Source organism: Neofelis nebulosa, chromosome 11 (genome assembly GCF_028018385.1).
Source record: "Neofelis nebulosa isolate mNeoNeb1 chromosome 11, mNeoNeb1.pri, whole genome shotgun sequence".
NCBI classification, from domain to species: Eukaryota; Metazoa; Chordata; class Mammalia; order Carnivora; family Felidae; genus Neofelis; species Neofelis nebulosa.
Genome location: NC_080792.1, coordinates 87,645,895 through 87,665,194, shown reverse-complemented (window position 1 = coordinate 87,665,194; position 19,300 = coordinate 87,645,895). Strand labels below are relative to the sequence as shown.

Genomic DNA, 19,300 nt, shown 5'->3' with positions numbered 1-19,300 from the left:
GTTGTTTCCACCCTTTGACTATTGTGAACAGTGCTGACATAAGCAAGAGTATATCTGTATCTGTTTGGATCCCTGCTCTTAATTCTTTTGGGCATATACCTGGGAGAGGAATTGCTGGATCATATGGTAATTCTACAATTAATGTTTTGAGGACCCATCAAACCATTTCATTGTAGTTTAAATTTGCACTTCTCTTACTATAACTAAGGCTGAGCATCTTGTCATATGATGGGTTTCTTGGTTGATCTTTTACCGTGAACTCTGTGTTCATAAATTGTACCTGTGTCTGGGCTGGGCCACTGCAGTGATTTTGTTAATGCTTTTCCCATTGGTCTTTCCCCTGCTCCACAGGGGTAGGGACCCCATCTGCTTGCATTACTGTCCAGGTTGCCTGACACAGAAGCTGTTCCATAAATACTTCTTACAGGACTATCGTAAGAGGGCAAGTGGCATTTTTCAGCCTCTCATCCACCTCCTCCGCTCCCATCTACACCTTCCTCTCTATCCCCTCACTGCCACCCACGGTCATCAAGAGATATCCTTTCATTCATTCATACAATTTCTCTGCTCAGCACCACTGTTTGCCTGACATCTTCGTGATATGGGTGATCGATATGGAGAGCCACCACCATGAGCATCTGAGGATGTACTCCCTGAATTCTAGTGGCACCTGTGACATTTGTCCAGCAGAATTTGTCAAACACATGAACCAAAGGTTAATATTCTGTCCCGGAGACAGAAGGAATTGACAGTCTAAGGAAGTGTCAACTTTTTTTGTTCACATAATATGAACTTAACCATTTAAAAATGAACACTTCAGTGGTACTTAGAACGTTGACATTGTTGTACAGGTACCACCTCTGTTTACTTCCAGATCGTGTTCAGCACCCCAGGAGATCCTATACCCATTTGCAGTCACTCCCGTGCTCCCCAGTACCTCCTCAGTCATAGGCAATCACTAATCTACTTTCTGTTTCTATGGATTTACCTATTCTAGAAATTTCAAATAAAGAGGATTGTACGTATGTGACCTTTGGGGTCTGGCTTCCTTTCTTCACTTAGCATGATGTTGTCGAGGTTCATCTAGACCGTAACATGTATGAGTATTTCATTCCTTTTATGGCTGAATCATATTCCGTTGTGTGGATAGACTACATCCTGGTTATCCATTCATCTGTTGATGGGCATGTGGTTGTTTTCCCTGTTTGGCTATCATGAATAGAGCTATTTGAGTATTTACCTAGAAACAGAATTGCTGGGTCATTGTGGTAAATGTTTAGTTTTGTGAGGAACCACCAAGCTATTTGGTGTTCTTTTTTTTTTTTTTAAACACCCATCGTGGGGCTTGAACTCACAACCTGGAGATCAAGAGGAGCATGGTCTATCGACTGAACCAGCCAGGCGCCCTGATCCTAATCTTTTGACTTCATGTTTGCCTTCTGCATGGCAGGCACCAACTAGCAGCTGAACTAAGACAACATTAGATAGTAGATATGTTGAGCCTGGCTCCTCAGACAACATAAGCTGCCTGGCCCACTCTCTGGGGTGCCTTTCCTTCCTCTGATGTGACCTCTGACCCCTGCTCTTCAGTTGGCCCAAGGCCAGTCCACACTGGACTGCTGTGCCAGTGGGTTTTGCTTAAACAAATCCCTTTCTTTCTCTCAAGCCTCAGTTTCCCCATTTACAAAATGGGACTATAATAGCAAACATAGGGTGCTTTTGAGATTATGCAGGTGTGCTGAAGGTGTTTTGTAAACCGTAAAGTGCTGTCTGAATCATTGCCATTGTGAAGTCATACAGCCTAGACATGGTCACGAGAAGTGTTTTATTTGGCTGGTCCAGCATTTAAAAATATTTGAAATAATTGCTAATTAAAAAAAAAAATCAAGAGACCTCACCTGATGTGTAGGTTCAGAGCTTCTCTTTCATCATCATCATCATCATCATCATCATCATCATCAAAAAGCGGTGGTGGTGACGGGGGCGGGGGGGGGGGGGGGGGGTGGAACTGGCAATTCTAGGCCCAGATCCAGTTTAGCAACAATTGGCTTGAGTTGAAAGTAGCTGCCAGCGCTGTAGGGCGCATGCGTCCTCTGTTTTGGGGTTTTCTCCTACTTTGTTCCTCCAGGGAGGGTTTGGGATTCTTATATGTGTGAGGAGGACCTTTTCAAATAAGGAAATGTGGAGTGTGCTCCTCTGTTTAGACTCAGAGATCATATTGCGTCATGTTTTGCAAGATGTCTTGAGGATGTCAGCTAGAGGCAGGAACAGACCCCCCAGCGGGGCCGCAGGGGTGCTGACCCTTCCTCTCTCTGCAGGTGGCGCTGCCGCCGGATGGGAGTGCCTGGGCCCGCGCACCATGTCATCATGCGTCTCTAGCCAGCCCAGCAGCGACCGGGCCGCCCTCCAGGATGAGCTGGGGGGCGGGGGCAGCAGTGGCAGCGAAGGCCAGAAGCCCTGTGAGGCCCTGCAGGGCCTCTCGTCCCTGAGCATCCGCCTGGGCATGGAGTCCTTCATCGTGGTCACCGAGTGTGAGCCGGGCTGCGCGGTGGACCGCGGCCTGGCCCGGGACCGGCCCCTGGAGGCCGATGGCCAAGAGGTACCCCTCCATGCCTCTGCCTCCGGGTCCCAGGCCCGGCCCCAGCTCTGCAGTCGCAAGCTCTCTCTGCAGGAGCGGTCCCAGCTGGACGCGAATGGACGCTGCGTCCACCCGGCCCTGTCCCACTCGCCTGTGGGCTCCCCGCAGTCGTCGCCGAGGCTGCCCCGGCGGCCCACGGTGGAGTCCCACCACGTCTCCATCACTGGCATGCAGGTGTGTGAGCCGGCCCAGCCGATGGGGGGCCTCTGTTAGGTGGGGCTCCCCTAGAACACTGATTTGAGAGGTGACCCCCCATCCCCGTGGAGACCCAGGTGGGGGTGGGAATGAGAGTAGAAGAGAAGGGGGTCAAGAAAGGGTGCATGATGGAGTTGGTTGCCACCATGGGCAACTGGGGCTCCATCTCTGGGGGACCCTGTTAGTGTAGAAAATTCTGTACCTCAGAATTTCTGTATCCTGTTTGAGGGCCAAGGGAGCCGGACCTTTTACACTAGCTCTTGGTGAGAGCTGCTGGGGGGCAGGTGACCTGCCTTGAGAGTGGGCAGGGCAGTGGGGCCACAGAGAGTCTCTAGGGGAGACGGAGGTGCTGGTGGCTGGGAGTTGTGCGGGAGATGGGGGTGGGTGAGAGACCTCACGGCCTAGCAGCAGGGCACCAGGCAGGCGCTGGGCACTGTGTGTGCATGTCTCTTCTGATTCGTACGAAAACTTCTGGGAGTTAGAACTGAGTCCCACTAGGGCTCATCTGGCCCTGCGTGATCTGCTCCTGCTCCTCCTCTCCTCCTCTCCCCGCCCCCCCCCCCCCCCCCCATCTCCTGCCTTTCTGCTGCAGACTCACAAGGCTCTGTCCACACTGCCTTCTTAGATTCCTCAGGTGTCCACACTCATTCCCTCTGTTAGGCCTTTACCCCTACTGTCCTCTCTGCTTGGAACCTCCCCGCTCTTTGCAGAGTCATCTGCCTCTGACAGCCAGGTTTCAACTCAGATGTCTCCTCCTCTGAAGGGCCTCTTTGACCACCCTCTGTAAGCAGCCTCAGCCTGCCACCCCTCCCTGCCCTGTCACCCTATTGACATAGCACTCAACACCATCTGATTGTTTATGTGTCTGTTGAATTGTTTTTGGCCTGTCTCCCCAGCTAGAATGTAAGCTCAGAAGGAACAGTCCCATCCACTGTCATGTTTCCCAGCACCTAGCACAGAACCTGACACATAGTAGGAGCACAAGAATATTTGTTGAAGAAATGATTGAATTTAACTGGGAGAAGCGTGGACATTGAGAATAGCTTCCTAAGGGGCTGATACTGAACTATATTTTTGGAGCTAGGTAGGACTTTCATAATTGGAGATGGGTACACACAGAGAATTCACTGCAGAGGGGATGCACAGCATGAGCAGAGGCCCAGAGGTAGAAGACAGGATATGGGGGAGAGGGCAGTCAGGGGTTCAGCTAGCTGAAGAATGGGGCCCATGCGTGGAGCACTGTGGCAACAGGGCTAGACAGAGAATTTGGCTTTATTTCAGTTAGAATTGAATCAGCTTAGAGAAACAGAGACCTGCCCCCCTTCACAACAGTGGCTTTAACACAATAGGGCTTGTTTATCATGTAAACTAAATCTGGAGGAGTGGGGACCAGTGTGGTGATTCTGTTGTCCTTAAAACCTTACTGCTGTGACTGGGGCGCCTGGGTGGCGCAGTCGGTTAAGCGTCTGACTTCAGCCAGGTCACTATCTCGCGGTCCGTGAGTTCGAGCCCCGCGTCAGGCTCTGGGCTGATGGCTCGGAGCCTGGAGCCTGTTTCCGATTCTGTGTCTCCCTCTCTCTCTCTGCCCCTCCCCCGTTCATGCTCTGTCTCTCTCTGTCCCAAAAATAAATAAAAAACGTTGAAAAAAATAAATTAAAAAAAAAAAACCTTACTGCTGTGACTGTAGCCCTCACAGCTCCATTCCAAACAAGAAGAAGGAGCAGAGAAGAGGAAAAGGCATTTGCCTCCTAAGTCTGTCCTTTTTCTTGGAAGCTCTGCCCAATACTTCTGCCTGCCTCCTACTGGCCGTGTGGCCACCCCTAGCTGTAAGAAAGGCTGGAAAATGTAATTTTCCATCCTGGGCCATTGCCACTAAGCTATCCATTTATAAGGAAGAAAGAGGAGACTGGTATTTGGTGGGCAAGTAGGCAACTCTGCCAAGGTCAGAGGAGTGGAGTCCGAACTTGACCTTGGAAGCATCAGGAACTGATATGATCGGAGTGGAATCTAGGAAGAGGAATTCAGCAATATGTAGGGCTTGGATTAGGGGGCAGTGAGACCCCTTAGGACAGCTCTGCAGGGCCCCACTTCTGCTGGTCACATCCCTTCAGGACTCAGGGGGATGAAATCAACACTGGAGAGAAACAGTGCAACCAACCTAGTGAAGGGAGGGTTCTGTGAGCCGTGGAACACTATCCAGCACATGAAAAGATACAGGTCTGTGTGTACACTCTGCCCTGGAACTGTCTCCAGTGATGTTGAGTGAGAAAAGAGGTTGAGAAGTGATTTAGTGTGACATCATTCTTGCCTCCCCAAAGCCCTATCCCAAAACAATGCTCTGTATTTTCAACAGGTGCACGTATGCGTGCATTTACATAGAAAAAGGCCTGGAAGTTTATACACCAAACTGACACCAAGGTTTGGGGAAAGGGTTAGAATTGGGGTGGCGGTGGGGTTCGAGGGAAGTGTTGGGCTTATCGGTAACACTTGAAGTTTTATCTTCTATTGTGTTTCTTTTCCCATTTTTACCTCTTTTTTCACTTCACATTTCCCCCCTAACTATATTGAGGTGTAACTGAAGTAAAACAAACCACATATTTCACGTGTACAATATGATCAGTTTTGATATATGCATACGTCTCTAAAAACATCACCCCAGTCAAGATCACAGACATTTCCAGCACACCCGACAACATATCCCTCCCCCCTCTTCCCCTTTCCCAGGTCACCGCTGACCTACTTTTTATCATCATAGATTAGTTTGCAAGTTCAAGAATTTTCTGTAAGTGGAATCATTTAGTATGCACTCTTTTTTTTTGGCTTCGCTTCTTTGATGGCATAACAATTTTGAGATTTGTCTTTATTACTGCATGCTTCCTTTTTATTGCTGCCTAGCATTCCATTGTCTGCATTGGACCACTTTTTGTTTATCCGGTTACCTGTCAGTGGACTTTTGGGTTGTTTCCAGTATTTGACTATTACCAATAAAGCTGTTTCAAACATTTGTATGCAAGTCTGCACAGACACAAGTTTTCACATCTCTTGGATAAAGTTAGAAGCAGAATGGCTATGTCGTAGAGGAGGTGTTTGTTAAGAAACTACCCACTTGCTCTCCAAAGAGGCTGCACCATTTTAACTTCCTACTAGCAGTGTATAAAGGTTCTCCATGCCCTACATTCTGACAACATTTGGTATGGTCAGTCTTGGAGTTTAGCCAATCTAATGGGTATGGTGTTAATTTACATTTCCCCAATGAGTCATGATGTTAAGCCTCTTCTTTTTTTTTTTTGAGTGTCTTTTCATGTGCTTACTGATCATTTGTATATCTTCTTTGGAGAACTGTCTTTTCAAGTCTTTTGCCCATTTTTGTTATTTTTTAATTAAAATTTTTTTAATGTTTATGAAAAGCATTTTAATGTTTTTAATGTTTATTTGAGAGAGAGAGATAGAGACAGAGCATGAACAGGGGAGGGGCAGAGAGAGAGGGAGACACAGAGTCCGAAGCAGGCTCCAGGCTCTGAGCTGTCAGCACAGAGCCCAACATGGGGCTAGAATTCCCAAACAGCAAGATCATGGTCTGAGCTGAAGTCATCCGCCCAACCGACTGAGTCACGCAGGCACCCCATGCCCATTTTAAAATTAGGGTGTTGTTATTAATGAGGTTTTTGTGCTTTTTGTACAAAAAGAATCTTTGAGAAATCTTGTTAAGAAACCATTCTCTGCCCACAGTCACTCGGATTTTCTCCACTTGTATTACTTTGTTTATATTGGACAACATAGTCCTTATATAGGATTACTTGTTTAATTTAAAATCAATGTTTTAGGAACTCCTCTTTAAACATGTGTATTAAAAGAGTACATACTGGGGGCGCCTGGGTGGCGCAGTCGGTTAAGCGTCCGACTTCAGCCAGGTCACGATCTCGCGGTCCGTGAGTTCGAGCCCCGCGTCGGGCTCTGGGCCGATGGCTCAGAGCCTGGAGCCTGTTTCCGATTCTGTGTCTCCCTCTCTCTCTGCCCCTTCCCCCGTTCATGCTCTGTCTCTCTCTGTCCCAAAAATAAATAAACGTTGAAAAAAAAAAAAAAAGTACATACTGTATGATCACATTTTTTAAAATATATATTTTTTAACATTTACTCATTTTTGAGACACCAAGAGAGACAGAGGTTGAGTGACAGAGGGGGCAGAGAGAGAAGGAGACACAGAATCTGAAACAGGCTCCAGGCTCTGAGCTGTCAGCACAGTGCCCGATGTGGGGCTCGAACTCATGGACTGTGAGATCATGACCTGAGCCAAAGTCAGACACTTAACCGACTGAGCCACTCAGGCTCCCCATATTTTTTACAATGTACAAAATCTGTGTTGTTAAAGGTCAGGGTAGTGGTCACCCTGGAGACGGGTCAGTGTCTGAGAGATGCTTCAGGGGGTCAGGAATATTCTCTTTCTTGATTTGGGTCCTGGTTCATGTGTTTGTTTTGTGAAAAACGTATCTAACTGCAAACTTACAATTCATATTCTGTGTGTTTCTACTTAACATTGCAGGATTGTGTACAGCTGAATCAGTACACACTGAAGGATGAAATTGGAAAGGTAAATATCCGAGGAGCCAGGCTGGTTTTCTGCATCTACCAAGGATGTCTCAGATACGGTGGAGGGAACCTGCTGGAGCTGGGAGCGGGAACGAGTCCTTGGAGGCAAAGTTGTGGGGGAGGGTTTTGTCATCACTGGTCCATCTGGTTTATTTTCTTTTTACATCAAAATATTAATGAGTTTCTACAGAAGCCCAGACAGCTTTAAGGGAATAACATGTCACCAACATTAGTGGTGGTGTCTTTTTTCTCCCTGAGGTACTCTCGCATCTATTTTTGCTTTTATTTCAGCCAATGGGCAGTGTTATTGCAAGGGTAAAAAACTCAAATATCAATAGAAAGCAAGTGAGTAATATAAATGAACAAAGCCTACTAGGTGTAAGGTATTAGGGAGTGGAGAGGACTGTGGCAAACTGTTGACATGTGGAGGTGATTATGGGTCCAGATCTTCTGATTTTTCTCAAAAGAAGCTGAGAATCTAGATTTTTATATCTGATCTTTCTGGTTTTAAATGTTGGCAACTCAAACTTTCTAAAAACTGCAGATGCAACAAAATGTAATTGCATAGCAGATTTGGTAAATTGGCTGCCGGTTTGCAGCCCCTGTATTAGGGTCCTCATTTTGCAGATCATAACTTCTGGATAGTATGTCATGGGCATCTCCCTTTATCCAGGGCTCCTATGGCGTGGTCAAGTTGGCCTACAATGAAAATGACAATACCTATTATGTAAGTATCCACGTCCCCCTCTCCATCCCTGTCCTTGTCCAAAGCAAAACCCTCCTTTCCAGAATTTAGCTTCCTGAAAGATTTTCTTCGCTATTGTCTCATTTTATCCTTAGGTTGTTTCATTTTGTGCCTTAGGAAGGAAGTGATGTTCCCATTATACAGATGGGGAAATGGGGAGGCAAAGTGATCGGCTCGGAAAGAAAATGGATAAATTCAGCAAATGTCTCCTGTTCTTACTCTGAGCTACCATTTCTACATCCTTCAAAGCACCAAGAACCAGGTGGTAGTGAGGCAAATTGCCCTCGTTTGCCTTTGGAAGTCAGTCCAACTTGGGTTCAAATTCTGGCTCTCCCATTTGCCAGCTGTGTGTCCTTGGCCAAGTGACATCACACCCGAGCCTCAGTTTCCCCATGTGTAAAATAGCCAGTCTCTCATCCATCACTCCAGCTGACTCATGTCTTGATTTAGTTGTAGCGAGTCCCAAGGCTCATGGTCCCAGTCAGGAGAGCTAACCTGGAGCCTTGGAAGCACTCTCAGGGCTGAGGGGACCCTGGCAGTTCAGTTTCCAGCCTGCAGCTGCTTGACCCACTCCAATGACGAGGCGCTCACTACATCGTCCTGAGGCCACCAGGGCACCAAGAGCTTCGGCAGGCCTAGGAGTGGAAGGAGCTCTCTCTCTCCCTTCCTCCCCATTTTATTTAAAAAAAATTTTTTTTTTCAACGTTTTTTATTTATTTTGGGACAGAGCGAGACAGAGCATGAACGGGGGAGGGGCAGAGAGAGAGGGAGACACAGAATCGGAAACAGGCTCCAGGCTCCGAGCCATCAGCCCAGAGCCTGATGCGGGGCTCGAACTCATGGACCGCGTCTTCCTCCCCATTTTAACCGAGATACGGGGTCTTGTCTTTCACAGGCGATGAAGGTGTTGTCAAAAAAGAAGCTGATCCGACAGGCAGGCTTTCCACGTGAGTTTGGTGGGCCAGGCCTTTGTTCTTAGGTGCAGGGCTGGGGCAAGACAGAGAAGATCCCATTGAATGGTGTCCCCTACAGAGAGTGCCCAGGTAGATGCCCCAAAGACTCCTGTCACTGGGGCATGGGGCAGGAAGGAGGGTATTAACAGAAGGCTGAACAGGGGGCTGGGTCTCCATCCTCACTGATTTCCAGCAGCAGAGGAGACAGATGACAAGCAGGCTCCTTAAGGCCCCTGGGGACATCAGCCACTCCATCCCTGCCAAAACCCCCCCTACCCCCGACTTGGGTTGCCCCCTCTCCAGCTGTTTGCCCTGACCCTGTGTCTCCTCCAGGTCGCCCCCCGCCCCGAGGCACCCGGCCAGCTCCGGGAGGCTGCATCCAGCCTAGGGGCCCCATTGAGCAGGTGTACCAGGAAATCGCCATCCTCAAGAAGCTGGACCACCCCAATGTGGTAAAGCTGGTAGAGGTGAGCTGGGGGGCCAGGGAGGAGGGAGGCAGGGATAGTGATGGTCCAGTCTCGGCTCTGTTATTACCCACATGCCACACCACTAGTTTCTAGGGAGAGCCGCTCCACGTTAAACGGTGTATGGCATTGCTCCCGACTCCTTGACTGCTGTTCTTTCATGTTATTCTCACCCTTTCCTAAGACTATTTATTACTTCCATTTTATAGATAAAGGAATTGAGGGTCAGAGCGATACTGAAACTTGCCCGTTACCCATTTCTGTCTCTTTATTTATACATATAGATATAAGATAGATAGAGATATAGTATATATATATGTTATATCTGTATCTTACACGCCTGTATTCCTATCTATATTTATATATATTATAATATAATATACTACATACATATAAGCATACTGTATATATATAGATAATATTAGCACAAAAGCAACCCTATACATGTAAACAAATGGATGTGGCTGTGTTCCAATAAAACTTTATTTACAAAAACAGGCAGAGGCAGAGGGCCAGATTTGGGTTGCATGCTGTATTTGCCATCTTCTGTTCTAGATCAGTAGTTCTCAAAGATTTTGGTCTTAGGATTCCTGTATGTTCTTCAAAATTATTGAAGACCCCAAAAAAGTTTTGCTTATGTGGGTTGTATTTATTATTATTTGCCACATCAGAATTAAAACTGAGAAGTTTACAAATTATTTATTAATTCATTTAAAAACAACAATAATCCCATTATGTAGCAATATATTTTTATGAAAAGTAACTATATTTTCTGGAAAACTGTGGTGAGAAGAGTGGCATAGTTCTACATTTTTGCAAAGTTTTGTTGTTTATGTGTGGTTCAATAGAAGATGATTGGATTCTCATATCTGCTTCTGCATTCAGCCTCTTGTGACCTCGCCTGTGATGTGGTTTCTGGTTTCTCTACTAATAGAGAATGAGAGTGGAAAGGGCAAATATTATCTTAGTTTTAGAGTGAAAATAGTTTTGACCTCATGAACTCTGGGAAAACATCTTGGGGATCCCTAGGAGTCCCCGAGCCACATGTGGAGCACCTCTGGTGTAGATGACAGGACTTATAAGCAGCATGTGATAAAGCATGTAACTGGACACGTGTTCGCAGTGCTTGCGGGAGCATGGAGTGCCAGCAGCCAGCCGACCCAAATGGCTGAGGAAGGCTTCTCAGGAGAAGGGATATTTGAGATGGTCCCGGTAGTTCCCTGGATGGAGACAACAGGGAAAGATGGGGAAGGGCATCACAGAGGGAGGAACAACATGTGCAAAGGGCTGGTGGCCTCTACTTGGGGGTATACCCCTGTCTTTGGTGGGTGTGAGGGTTAGCAGCCGTGCCTTGACTGGGGCTTGTCAGGTGCAGAGCTCTAGGTAGGCCAGGCCCTGGGTCTGGCTCCTCCCACTGGGTAGGGCTTAGGGCTCCAGGTTGGCTGCCCTGGGCTTCTGCCTAGGGTAAATCTCTTTCTCGTCCTGTGGATGTTGGTTGGCTGGGGAAGGTGAGGACGATGTGGGAAGAGGCGGGAAGACCAGTCCAGCCAAGGAGACTGCCTTTGTTTCTTCTCAAAGGAGAGAGATGGTGGCTGCAGGCTATCTCCACTTGTCACACTGTCTCACAGTGTCAATTCACTGATGCTTGAGTCCCCCATCTTAGAGGAAGCCCAAAGACACCTGTTTAGTGAGTGGCTCTGGGTCCTGACAGGATCTCCCCTCTCCCCACTGCCCTGTGGCATCTGAACTCTTCATCCAAGGCTGTTTGCCAGCCTGTTAGTCTAATGCATCAGACATTCTGAGCACCTGCTATGTAACTTTGTCCTGTACAGGGCACCACGGAGGCAAATGAGGTGGATACAGCCCTTTGCAGAGAGGGGGAGATATAGAAATAAATGACGAGATGAAAGCAGGATGGCCATGAGAGGAGGACAGAGAGAATGTGCCATGGATGTTCTGGGCAGGGAGACGTCCTTTTCTGCAGGGGCAGGAGGTTATGGGGGCTCTTCATGGAGGAGTCAGAAGAGCCCAGACAGGATTTGAATTTTCACCCTGTGGATCAGTCCATTGTCTCCTAGGAGAGAGGGGGGATTCTTATTGAAGCTGAGACATTTTCCAGGGGAGAAGTTAAAAACAATTAAAAAAAAAAAAGTAATTTACTACTCCCAACGTGGGGCTCAAACTCATGGTCCCAAGATTAAGAGTTGCATGCTCTACCGACTGACCCAGCCAGGCGCCCCCATTTCCCAGGGGAGGACTTTTTCCTCTCCTTTTTGTAATCTCCTTTCTGGGGGAGGTTTTGGACCCTTGAGGATTGGGCTAGAAGGTGTTTATTTTCCAGATGGCCATTTGGATCGCACACACTGTTTTTTTTCCTGTGCCCTTCATCTAAACCAGGAAAGCCAGTGGAAAGCACAGCCCTTCTGGTGGCAAATGCAGTCCCGTGGCTGCTGCTTCCCCCCTGCTCATATCATTTCCCTCTCTTCCTCTCCCCTGCTCTGTGTTTCCGGCCTGTTCCATGTGGCTGTGCCAATAGGTCCTGGATGACCCCAACGAGGACCATCTGTACATGGGTAAGAGAGCCCTTGCCTTCCACTGCCCCTGCTCAGGCAGTTGCACCTGCCAAAGCTCAGGGGTCCTCTCGAGCAACCCCTGCCCCTGGCATCTCCCCCCGAGGACAGACAGCTTCCCCTTTCCCGCTGAGGCTGGGCCCCACAGTGAGCCACAGGGTGAGGCTGCTGCCTTACTTTGAAGCAGGAGGTAGAAGGGAGTGCTTGCTGGGACTTTATGGGGGGGGGGGCTGTTTATTCATTTGCAAATGTTTATTGAGCACCTGCTAATGCTGGGCAGGTTCAAGGCACTAAGGATGCATTGGTGAGTGAGAAAGTTGAGGCTTCTGCTCTTTAGAAGCTGACATTTTAGTCAGGGAAGACAGATAGTCAACAACTAAATAAACCAGTTAACTTCAGGTAGATCCTCTGAAGAAGGTTAAAGAGGATGACATGAGAGAGAGGGACTGAGGGGCCACATCACATACGGGGTGATGATTTGGTACCTGAATGTCAAAGACACAGCCCTGTTACATCGGGGGAAGAGCATTCCAGGCATAGGGAACAGCAAGTGCAAAGGCTCTGAGGCTGGTGAGAGCTTAGTGTGTTTGAGAAGAACGTGGGTGGGACAGGGTAAACCAGGGAGAGGGGATGGGGGTGAGGTTGGAGAGCCTAAGAGGCCACAGTGGGGCATTCGGAGGCTTGGAGGGCACTGCACAAAGAAACAGAAGGACTCAGGCATGTCCTCAGAGACTTGATTTTTAAAAACTGGTGAAGATGTGGGGGAGCCCTGACTGTAGGTACTGATGAAGGAAGAAAGGGCAGGACTAATTCAAAACTGGACCGCAGACTGTTGGGTCCAGGAATGCATGATCAATAGGTTATATGTCCTTACAACTTGGCTTGGTGGGCATTCACATGAGCCTGTGCATTTCAAGTGGGTACAGATGACAGCTGGGAGGGGTACCAAGGAGGTGAGGGGAGTGGGCGTGGCCAAGCCCAGCCTAGAATCCAGAAGTCTCCTGGATGAGCATGAGGATGATCCTGGGATAATCTTATGTTGCACAGGAGTGATTGGTCATCTGGGGTCTGGTTTGAATGGGTGTGGTTTGAAAACAGAGCTCAGTTTCTCCTCATGTAATTGCTGTGGTTCAGTTCCAAGAGAATGTTGTAGCTTAGGACATTTTATTTTTCATTCCCCCTCCTCTTCCCCTTTCCAGGTTTTTCCTATGAAAAATGTAAGCCTATAGAAAAGCTGAAAAAATAGTACAGTGAATGCCTGTATATCTTCCACCCAGAGTCAGCAGTTAATAATTTTTTGTCATATTTGCTGTATCAGTCTAGCCATGCACCCATCCATTTCTATTTTTTTTTTTTTTTTGCTGAACTGTCCAAAAAGTAAATTAGCAGACATCTTGACACTTCAGGCCATAAATACTTCAGTGTGCATCTCACATAAGAACATTCTCTTAGGTGGTCACAATACCATTATTACATTTGAAAAAGTTAACTTCAGTTCCCTAAGAGCATCTAGTGTGCATTCCATGTTCAAATTTTAGAACTTTAAAAACCTTTCTGAAGAAACAATTTAGAAGCTCCACAGTAAATAACATCAGATGTTAACTTTAAAAAATTATGTGAGGGGCGCCTGGGTGGCGCAGTCAGTTAAGCGTCCGACTTCAGCCAGGTCACGATCTCGCGGTCCGTGAGTTCGAGCCCCGCGTCAGGCTCTGGGCTGATGGCTCGGAGCCTGGAGCCTGTTTCCGATTCTGTGTCTCCCTCTCTCTCTGCCCCTCCCCCGTTCATGCTCTGTCTCTCTCTGTCCCAAAAATTAAAAAAAAAAAAAAAAAAATTATGTGAGAAAGAAACATTATTAAACTCTGAACAATACAGACTTGCAATATTTCCCAAATGTGGTATCATCACCACTTTATTTTTTTTAAGTTTATTTATTTTATGTATTTATTTAAGTTTATTTATTTTGAAAGAGAGAGAGAGAATGAACAGGGGAGGAATAAATGGGGGGGTGGGGAGAGACAGAGGATCTGAAGTGGGTTCTGCATTTGACAGCAGAGATCCTGATGCAGGACTTGAACCCACGAATGTGAGATCATGACCTGAGCTGAAGTTGCATGTTTAACCGACTGAGCCATCCAGGCGCCCCTACCATCACCACTTTAAATATATGAGATGATTTTAAGTGATACACGGATAGACATTTAAAAAACCTTTTTAGATTTAATTTACCATTGTGTAGGAAAAACTATAGTGGCACAATAACTCTTGATTTCATGGATGTCATTACCCAGGATAAAGCTCAAAGTTTTTAAACTGAGTCATTTAAAGAAAAATATGAAACAAATAATAGTTTATGTGGTACATAGATACGGCCAGATGATAAACATATTAGGCAAATGTGTGAAGTTTAGGGAGCTATAGCAGATGTCATAAAATATAAAAGATAATTTTTGTCCCAGAATGGCATTCCCAGCACAATTTGCTCACTCGGGGCTCCTGACAGGACTCTGCATGGCTTTTGTCTACTTTTGGAGAGTTTGGTTGTTCATTCAACAAATGAATAATTTGTTCTAGGTTTATCAGAAAACAAAAAAGAACACTCTGCCCTCAGGGCACTTTGTTGCTCTCATGACAGATGGACACCGTCAGTACTTAAATATTATGCTTAGCCTTTGAAGGTGACAACACCATGGAAAAAAGTAAACCTGAGCAGGGTCAGGGGAACCAGGAGTTCCAGTTTGGGGGACTGGGAAATAGGGTGGCTCCTTGAGATGCTTCACCAGGGTGACATTTGTGCAGGACAGTGGGGAACAGATGGCAGAGGACATTTTATACCATTGTAAGACTTTGTCTTTTGCTGTGAGCAAGAAGGCAGCCCTTGGAGGGTTTTGAGCAGAGTTGAATGAGTATAAAAAGAACCTGACCCAAGCTTGAAAGAGGAGCTTCCTAAGCCATTCGAATCAGGCAACTTCATCGACAGAGTTTTTCTCTTTTTGAGGCAGCAGTGTAGAAAGGAGCTAGCCTGACTTTGGGTGTGTGATTCTAGTGAAAGTCCTGACATGGTTAGTTTTTAGTTTCCAGGCACAGACGTGTGTCGAGGATAGACAGGGTAGCACATGAGACTGAGTAGCAGGTATCAGCAAGGGTCCTACAGCTGCAGGCCTGACCCCCAGATAGTGTGGTCAGTATTTCTAGAGGCTAAAAACTCCCCACCCATTGTTCAGCCGTAGAAGGGGGTTAAACTATTAGTGACTGAAAATAGACCTGTTTCAACAGGCTGGCTTCTTCCAGGCCAACTAAATTATGGTGCTTGGGAATAAGCACAGAAATTCATGAAGCAGCTCTTGAAAGTCAAGTCTTCCATAATGAAGGTGGGATAGGCCGGAGCTGAGGGGACCAGAGCTCCTGTCTTGGACACCTTACCTTCAGTGCCATTGCTTTTGTTTCTAACCACAGCCTGAAGCCACGGCATATCTGCCCCAGCTCAGGTTTGCCCAACACTGGTTGATGAGCCTGAAGACAGGAAAGGGCCTTAGGGAGTTAAGTTCCTTTCTGGTCAGAACCTTTAAGCTTCCTTTTTATTTTATTTTATTAAAAAGTTTTTTTTGTTTAATGTTTATTTATTTTTGAGAGAGAGAGAGACAGAACACGAGCAGGGGAGGGGCAGAGAGAGAGAGAGAGACACACACACAGAGAATCCCAAGCAGGCTCCAGGCTCTGAGCTGTCAGCACAGAGCCCAACACGGGGCTCAAACTCATGAACCATGAGATCATGACCTGAGCCAAAGTCAGATACTTAACCAACTGAGCCACCCAGGTGCCCCATTTTATTTATTTATTTTTTTATTTTTAAGTAGGCTCTACACCCAGCATGGAACCCAACGTGGGTCTTGAACTCATAACCCTGAGATCAAGATCTGAGCTGAGATCAAGAGTCAGATGCTTAACTGACTGAGCCACCCAGGCGCCCCTAAGCTTTATTTTTTATCTGAGGAGCTGGCTCTTTTCCCTCAACCACCTTAGCCCTTGGAGATCTTTGAAACAACCTTTTGGTTTCTTCTATAGGAAACTCCAATGTGGGTAGATGATTTCAGAACAACAGACAGCTCCAGAGTCCTTTTCCACTTGAGTTTGAAATTCACTGTGTGAATTTTTCACTTCTTAAAGGACAGCTTCATGGTCCCAGTTATGTTTGTTCAAGCAGGACAAAATTAAAATAACTACGAGACATGACCTAGTAACTCTGCTCTTAGGTATTTACACCCCAAAGAACTGAAAACAGATATCCACCCAAGTACTTGCACATGAATGTTATAGCAGCACTATTCACAATAGCCCAAATGTGGAAACAACCCAAATGTTTGTTAGCTGATGACTGGATACACAAAATGTTCCATATCCACAGTGGAATATTAGTCAGCCATAAAAAGGAAGGAAGTACTGACACGTGATACAGTGTGGATGAACATTTAGTAAAAAAGCCAGTCACAAAAGGTCACTTAGCATATGATTCCATATATGTGAAATTTCCAGAAAAGGCAAATCCGTAGAACAGAAATCTGGTTAGTGGTTGTGGGGGAGGGGGTTGGGAGGAGGGGAATGGCTGCTAATGGGCACAGGGTTTCTTTTTGAGGGGGTGAAAATTTTCTGGAACTAGGTAGAGGCAATAGTTGCACAACACCGTGAACACTAAATGCCACTGAATTGTAAACTTTAAAATAGTTAATTTTATGTTTTGGAAATTTCACCTCTATTTAAAAAATTTTTTTTTTAATGATTTTATTTATTATTGAAGGAGAGAGAGACAGAGCATGAGCGGGGGAGGAGCAGAGAGAGAGGGAGACACAGAATTTGAAGCAGGCTCCCGGCTCTAAGCTGTCAGCACAGAGCCCGACGCGGGGCTCGAACTCACGAACTGTGAGATCATGACCCGAGCCGAAGTCGGACGCTTAACCGACTGAGTCACCCAGGCGCCCCTCACCTCTGTTTTTAAAAATGCAAAAAACAAAACAAAAAGCCCCAACAACAACTTGTGCATTCCCTGAACACAGCTTAGCTAACTTGGTGGTTTGGAGCGGGGATCCCACACACATACAGGACTGGGAAGAAGCTCACACAGTGGGAGTCGTCTACACATTGTGCGTGAATGGGAGCCAAGCAGGGACCTGTTTAAGAGGAAGGGGATGGGCCCTTGAAGGGTGAGGAAATCTCCACCCCCACCTCTTGCTCCAAGTCTTGTTTTGGATCGAGAGTCACGGGGATGAGTCTGATGGTGCCAAGTGTGGGGTGTCGAGGAGTTGGAAGAATCTACAAGCATTGTTGGTCTGTAGCCTGACACAGCCTGGCGGTGTGGAGGAGGTGGGAGTTTCTTGAACCAAACATGTTCTTGTTTCTTGAACGCAAACTTTCCAGGGGTTCTGAAGACCCCTAGGGCTACTTCTTTGTGTCTAAGTAAAGAGAAATTGGGTTGTGTCCCCTTAGACCTGTTCTTTGGCATAAGGTGTCTCGGGACCTGACTTAAGAGGACATAGTTTAGTATCACTTGTATCCCTGGAATCTCCAAGGTGTGAGTGGAGAGAAGAAAGGAGCCCGTGAGCCATCCCCACCTGTGTCCCATCTGCCTGCTTTGTTTTCCCCTGGCTGTAAGGTCCTTGGCTGTTTTGAGGATGAAAAGTACAGCCAGACCGGGGGTCCCAGGGACATCAGAAATCTCTGACCCCTAGTTTCCTAAGTAAGACCTTGACCAGTTTGGGCTGAGTGGGCTGTTCCTTTCCCCGGCCCCAATATTCATTTCTGTGTTTCTTGGTGTTTTTATGGACATTAGGGAGATAGAGGAGGAAGAGGAAGGTGGATTTCCAATTTCCCAATGTAACAGTTTACCCTTTCTCTTCCCTACAGTGTTTGAGCTGGTCAACCAAGGGTGAGTGTCCCCCTTCCTGGTGGGTATGACGCCTGAAACTTCTCGAGCTGCAGGAGCTTCTTGAGTGAGGTGGTCCTTGGTTCTGCTGGTGAAAGAGGGCGAAGGCCAGTGTGTCTGGTTTGCTTCTCACGCATGTGTTGACCTTTCAGGCCTGTGATGGAAGTGCCCACCCTTAAACCACTCTCTGAGGACCAGGCCCGTTTCTACTTCCAGGACCTGATCAAAGGCATAGAGTACCGTAAGCGGGGGCCTGTGGGAGGATTCTCAGTCAGGGGTGGTTCGCATCCCAGCTAGTGGATGGCAAGTGAGAAAGTGGAATTTCCCTCCTGGAGTGCAGGCAGATGGGTGGGAAACAGAATTGTCTGAGATGCAGTCGTGGACAGCTGCGGAAAGCCATGCCCTTGATGAGCAGAAACCCTTCTTTCTGCCACAAAAATTAAGAGCAATAGCGATAGTGGCCATTTTCCCTGGCACTTTCTGTGTGTACCAGGCACCGTTAGGGGCTCTATTCGCATTGTCCCTTATTCCCAGCAGCCCTGGGATAGGGATCCTGTTAAACCTCCTGGAACCTAAGTTTTCTCATCTGTAAAATGGGAATAAAGTATCTCTCACCAGGTTGAAATCAGCCAGTACATATTAGTAGTTCAGATTGGCAGGTGTCCTTTCTGCTTCTGGTTGTTAAACATTTTGTCCTTTAACCTGGCCTATCACGTAGTATTGGCATGAGATTTAAATGGGGTCCGTGAGAAGCACTTAACATGGGGCTAGGCCCCCGACTGGGCACTCAACAAATGGAGCTGCTGGCCTTATTACTTAACTGACTGAGCCACCCAGGTGCCGCCCTGCTGGCCCTATTACTGATACCATCGTCATCATCACCACTACCCTCAAAGAAATGCAGTTGAGTCTTCCAGACTGTAGGATTGTTCTCTCCTATGGGTTGACATCCAGGCAGGAACAAGTTAAGCAAGTCCCCAATCCTATTTTGTGGCCCACACTTCCATTGGATCGGCTCCAGTCATTGTTGGTGTGGTGAGCAGGTTGAGTGTTGGCATTAGTAGGTGAAAATATGTTTGACTGTCACAAGTCTTGAGACTTCTAGCTGGAAGCCAGCCAGACTCAGCAGAAACTCTCCAGGCACCGTCGGCACCCACAACTTAGACTAGCAGGCAGTTACTAATTATTATTGGCAGTCAGTGTTCCACTACTTCTTTCTGAAGATGGGAGAACT

At 47.0% G+C, this 19,300-nt stretch overlaps 1 protein-coding gene and 1 long non-coding RNA gene across 6 annotated transcripts in view; one reads left to right on the top strand and one right to left on the bottom strand.

Annotated features, from left to right (window-relative positions):
- Positions 1-19,300, bottom strand: part of LOC131489377 (uncharacterized) — a 199,831-nt gene that overhangs the window by 30,359 nt on the left and 150,172 nt on the right. The gene's annotated exons all lie outside the window — the stretch shown is intronic.
- Positions 1-19,300, top strand: part of CAMKK2 (calcium/calmodulin dependent protein kinase kinase 2) — a 48,194-nt gene that overhangs the window by 12,742 nt on the left and 16,152 nt on the right. For all 5 annotated transcript variants that reach the window (XM_058691294.1, XM_058691291.1, XM_058691292.1 and 2 more), the window contains exons 2-9: positions 2,319-2,812; positions 7,374-7,421; positions 8,094-8,147; positions 9,061-9,112; positions 9,452-9,585; positions 12,119-12,155; positions 18,048-18,069; positions 18,219-18,307. In XM_058691294.1, coding sequence (XP_058547277.1) covers positions 2,360-2,812; positions 7,374-7,421; positions 8,094-8,147; positions 9,061-9,112; positions 9,452-9,585; positions 12,119-12,155; positions 18,048-18,069; positions 18,219-18,307 — 889 coding nt within the window. In that variant the 5' untranslated portion in view covers positions 2,319-2,359. The remainder of the gene's footprint in view (positions 1-2,318; positions 2,813-7,373; positions 7,422-8,093; positions 8,148-9,060; positions 9,113-9,451; positions 9,586-12,118; positions 12,156-18,047; positions 18,070-18,218; positions 18,308-19,300) is intronic.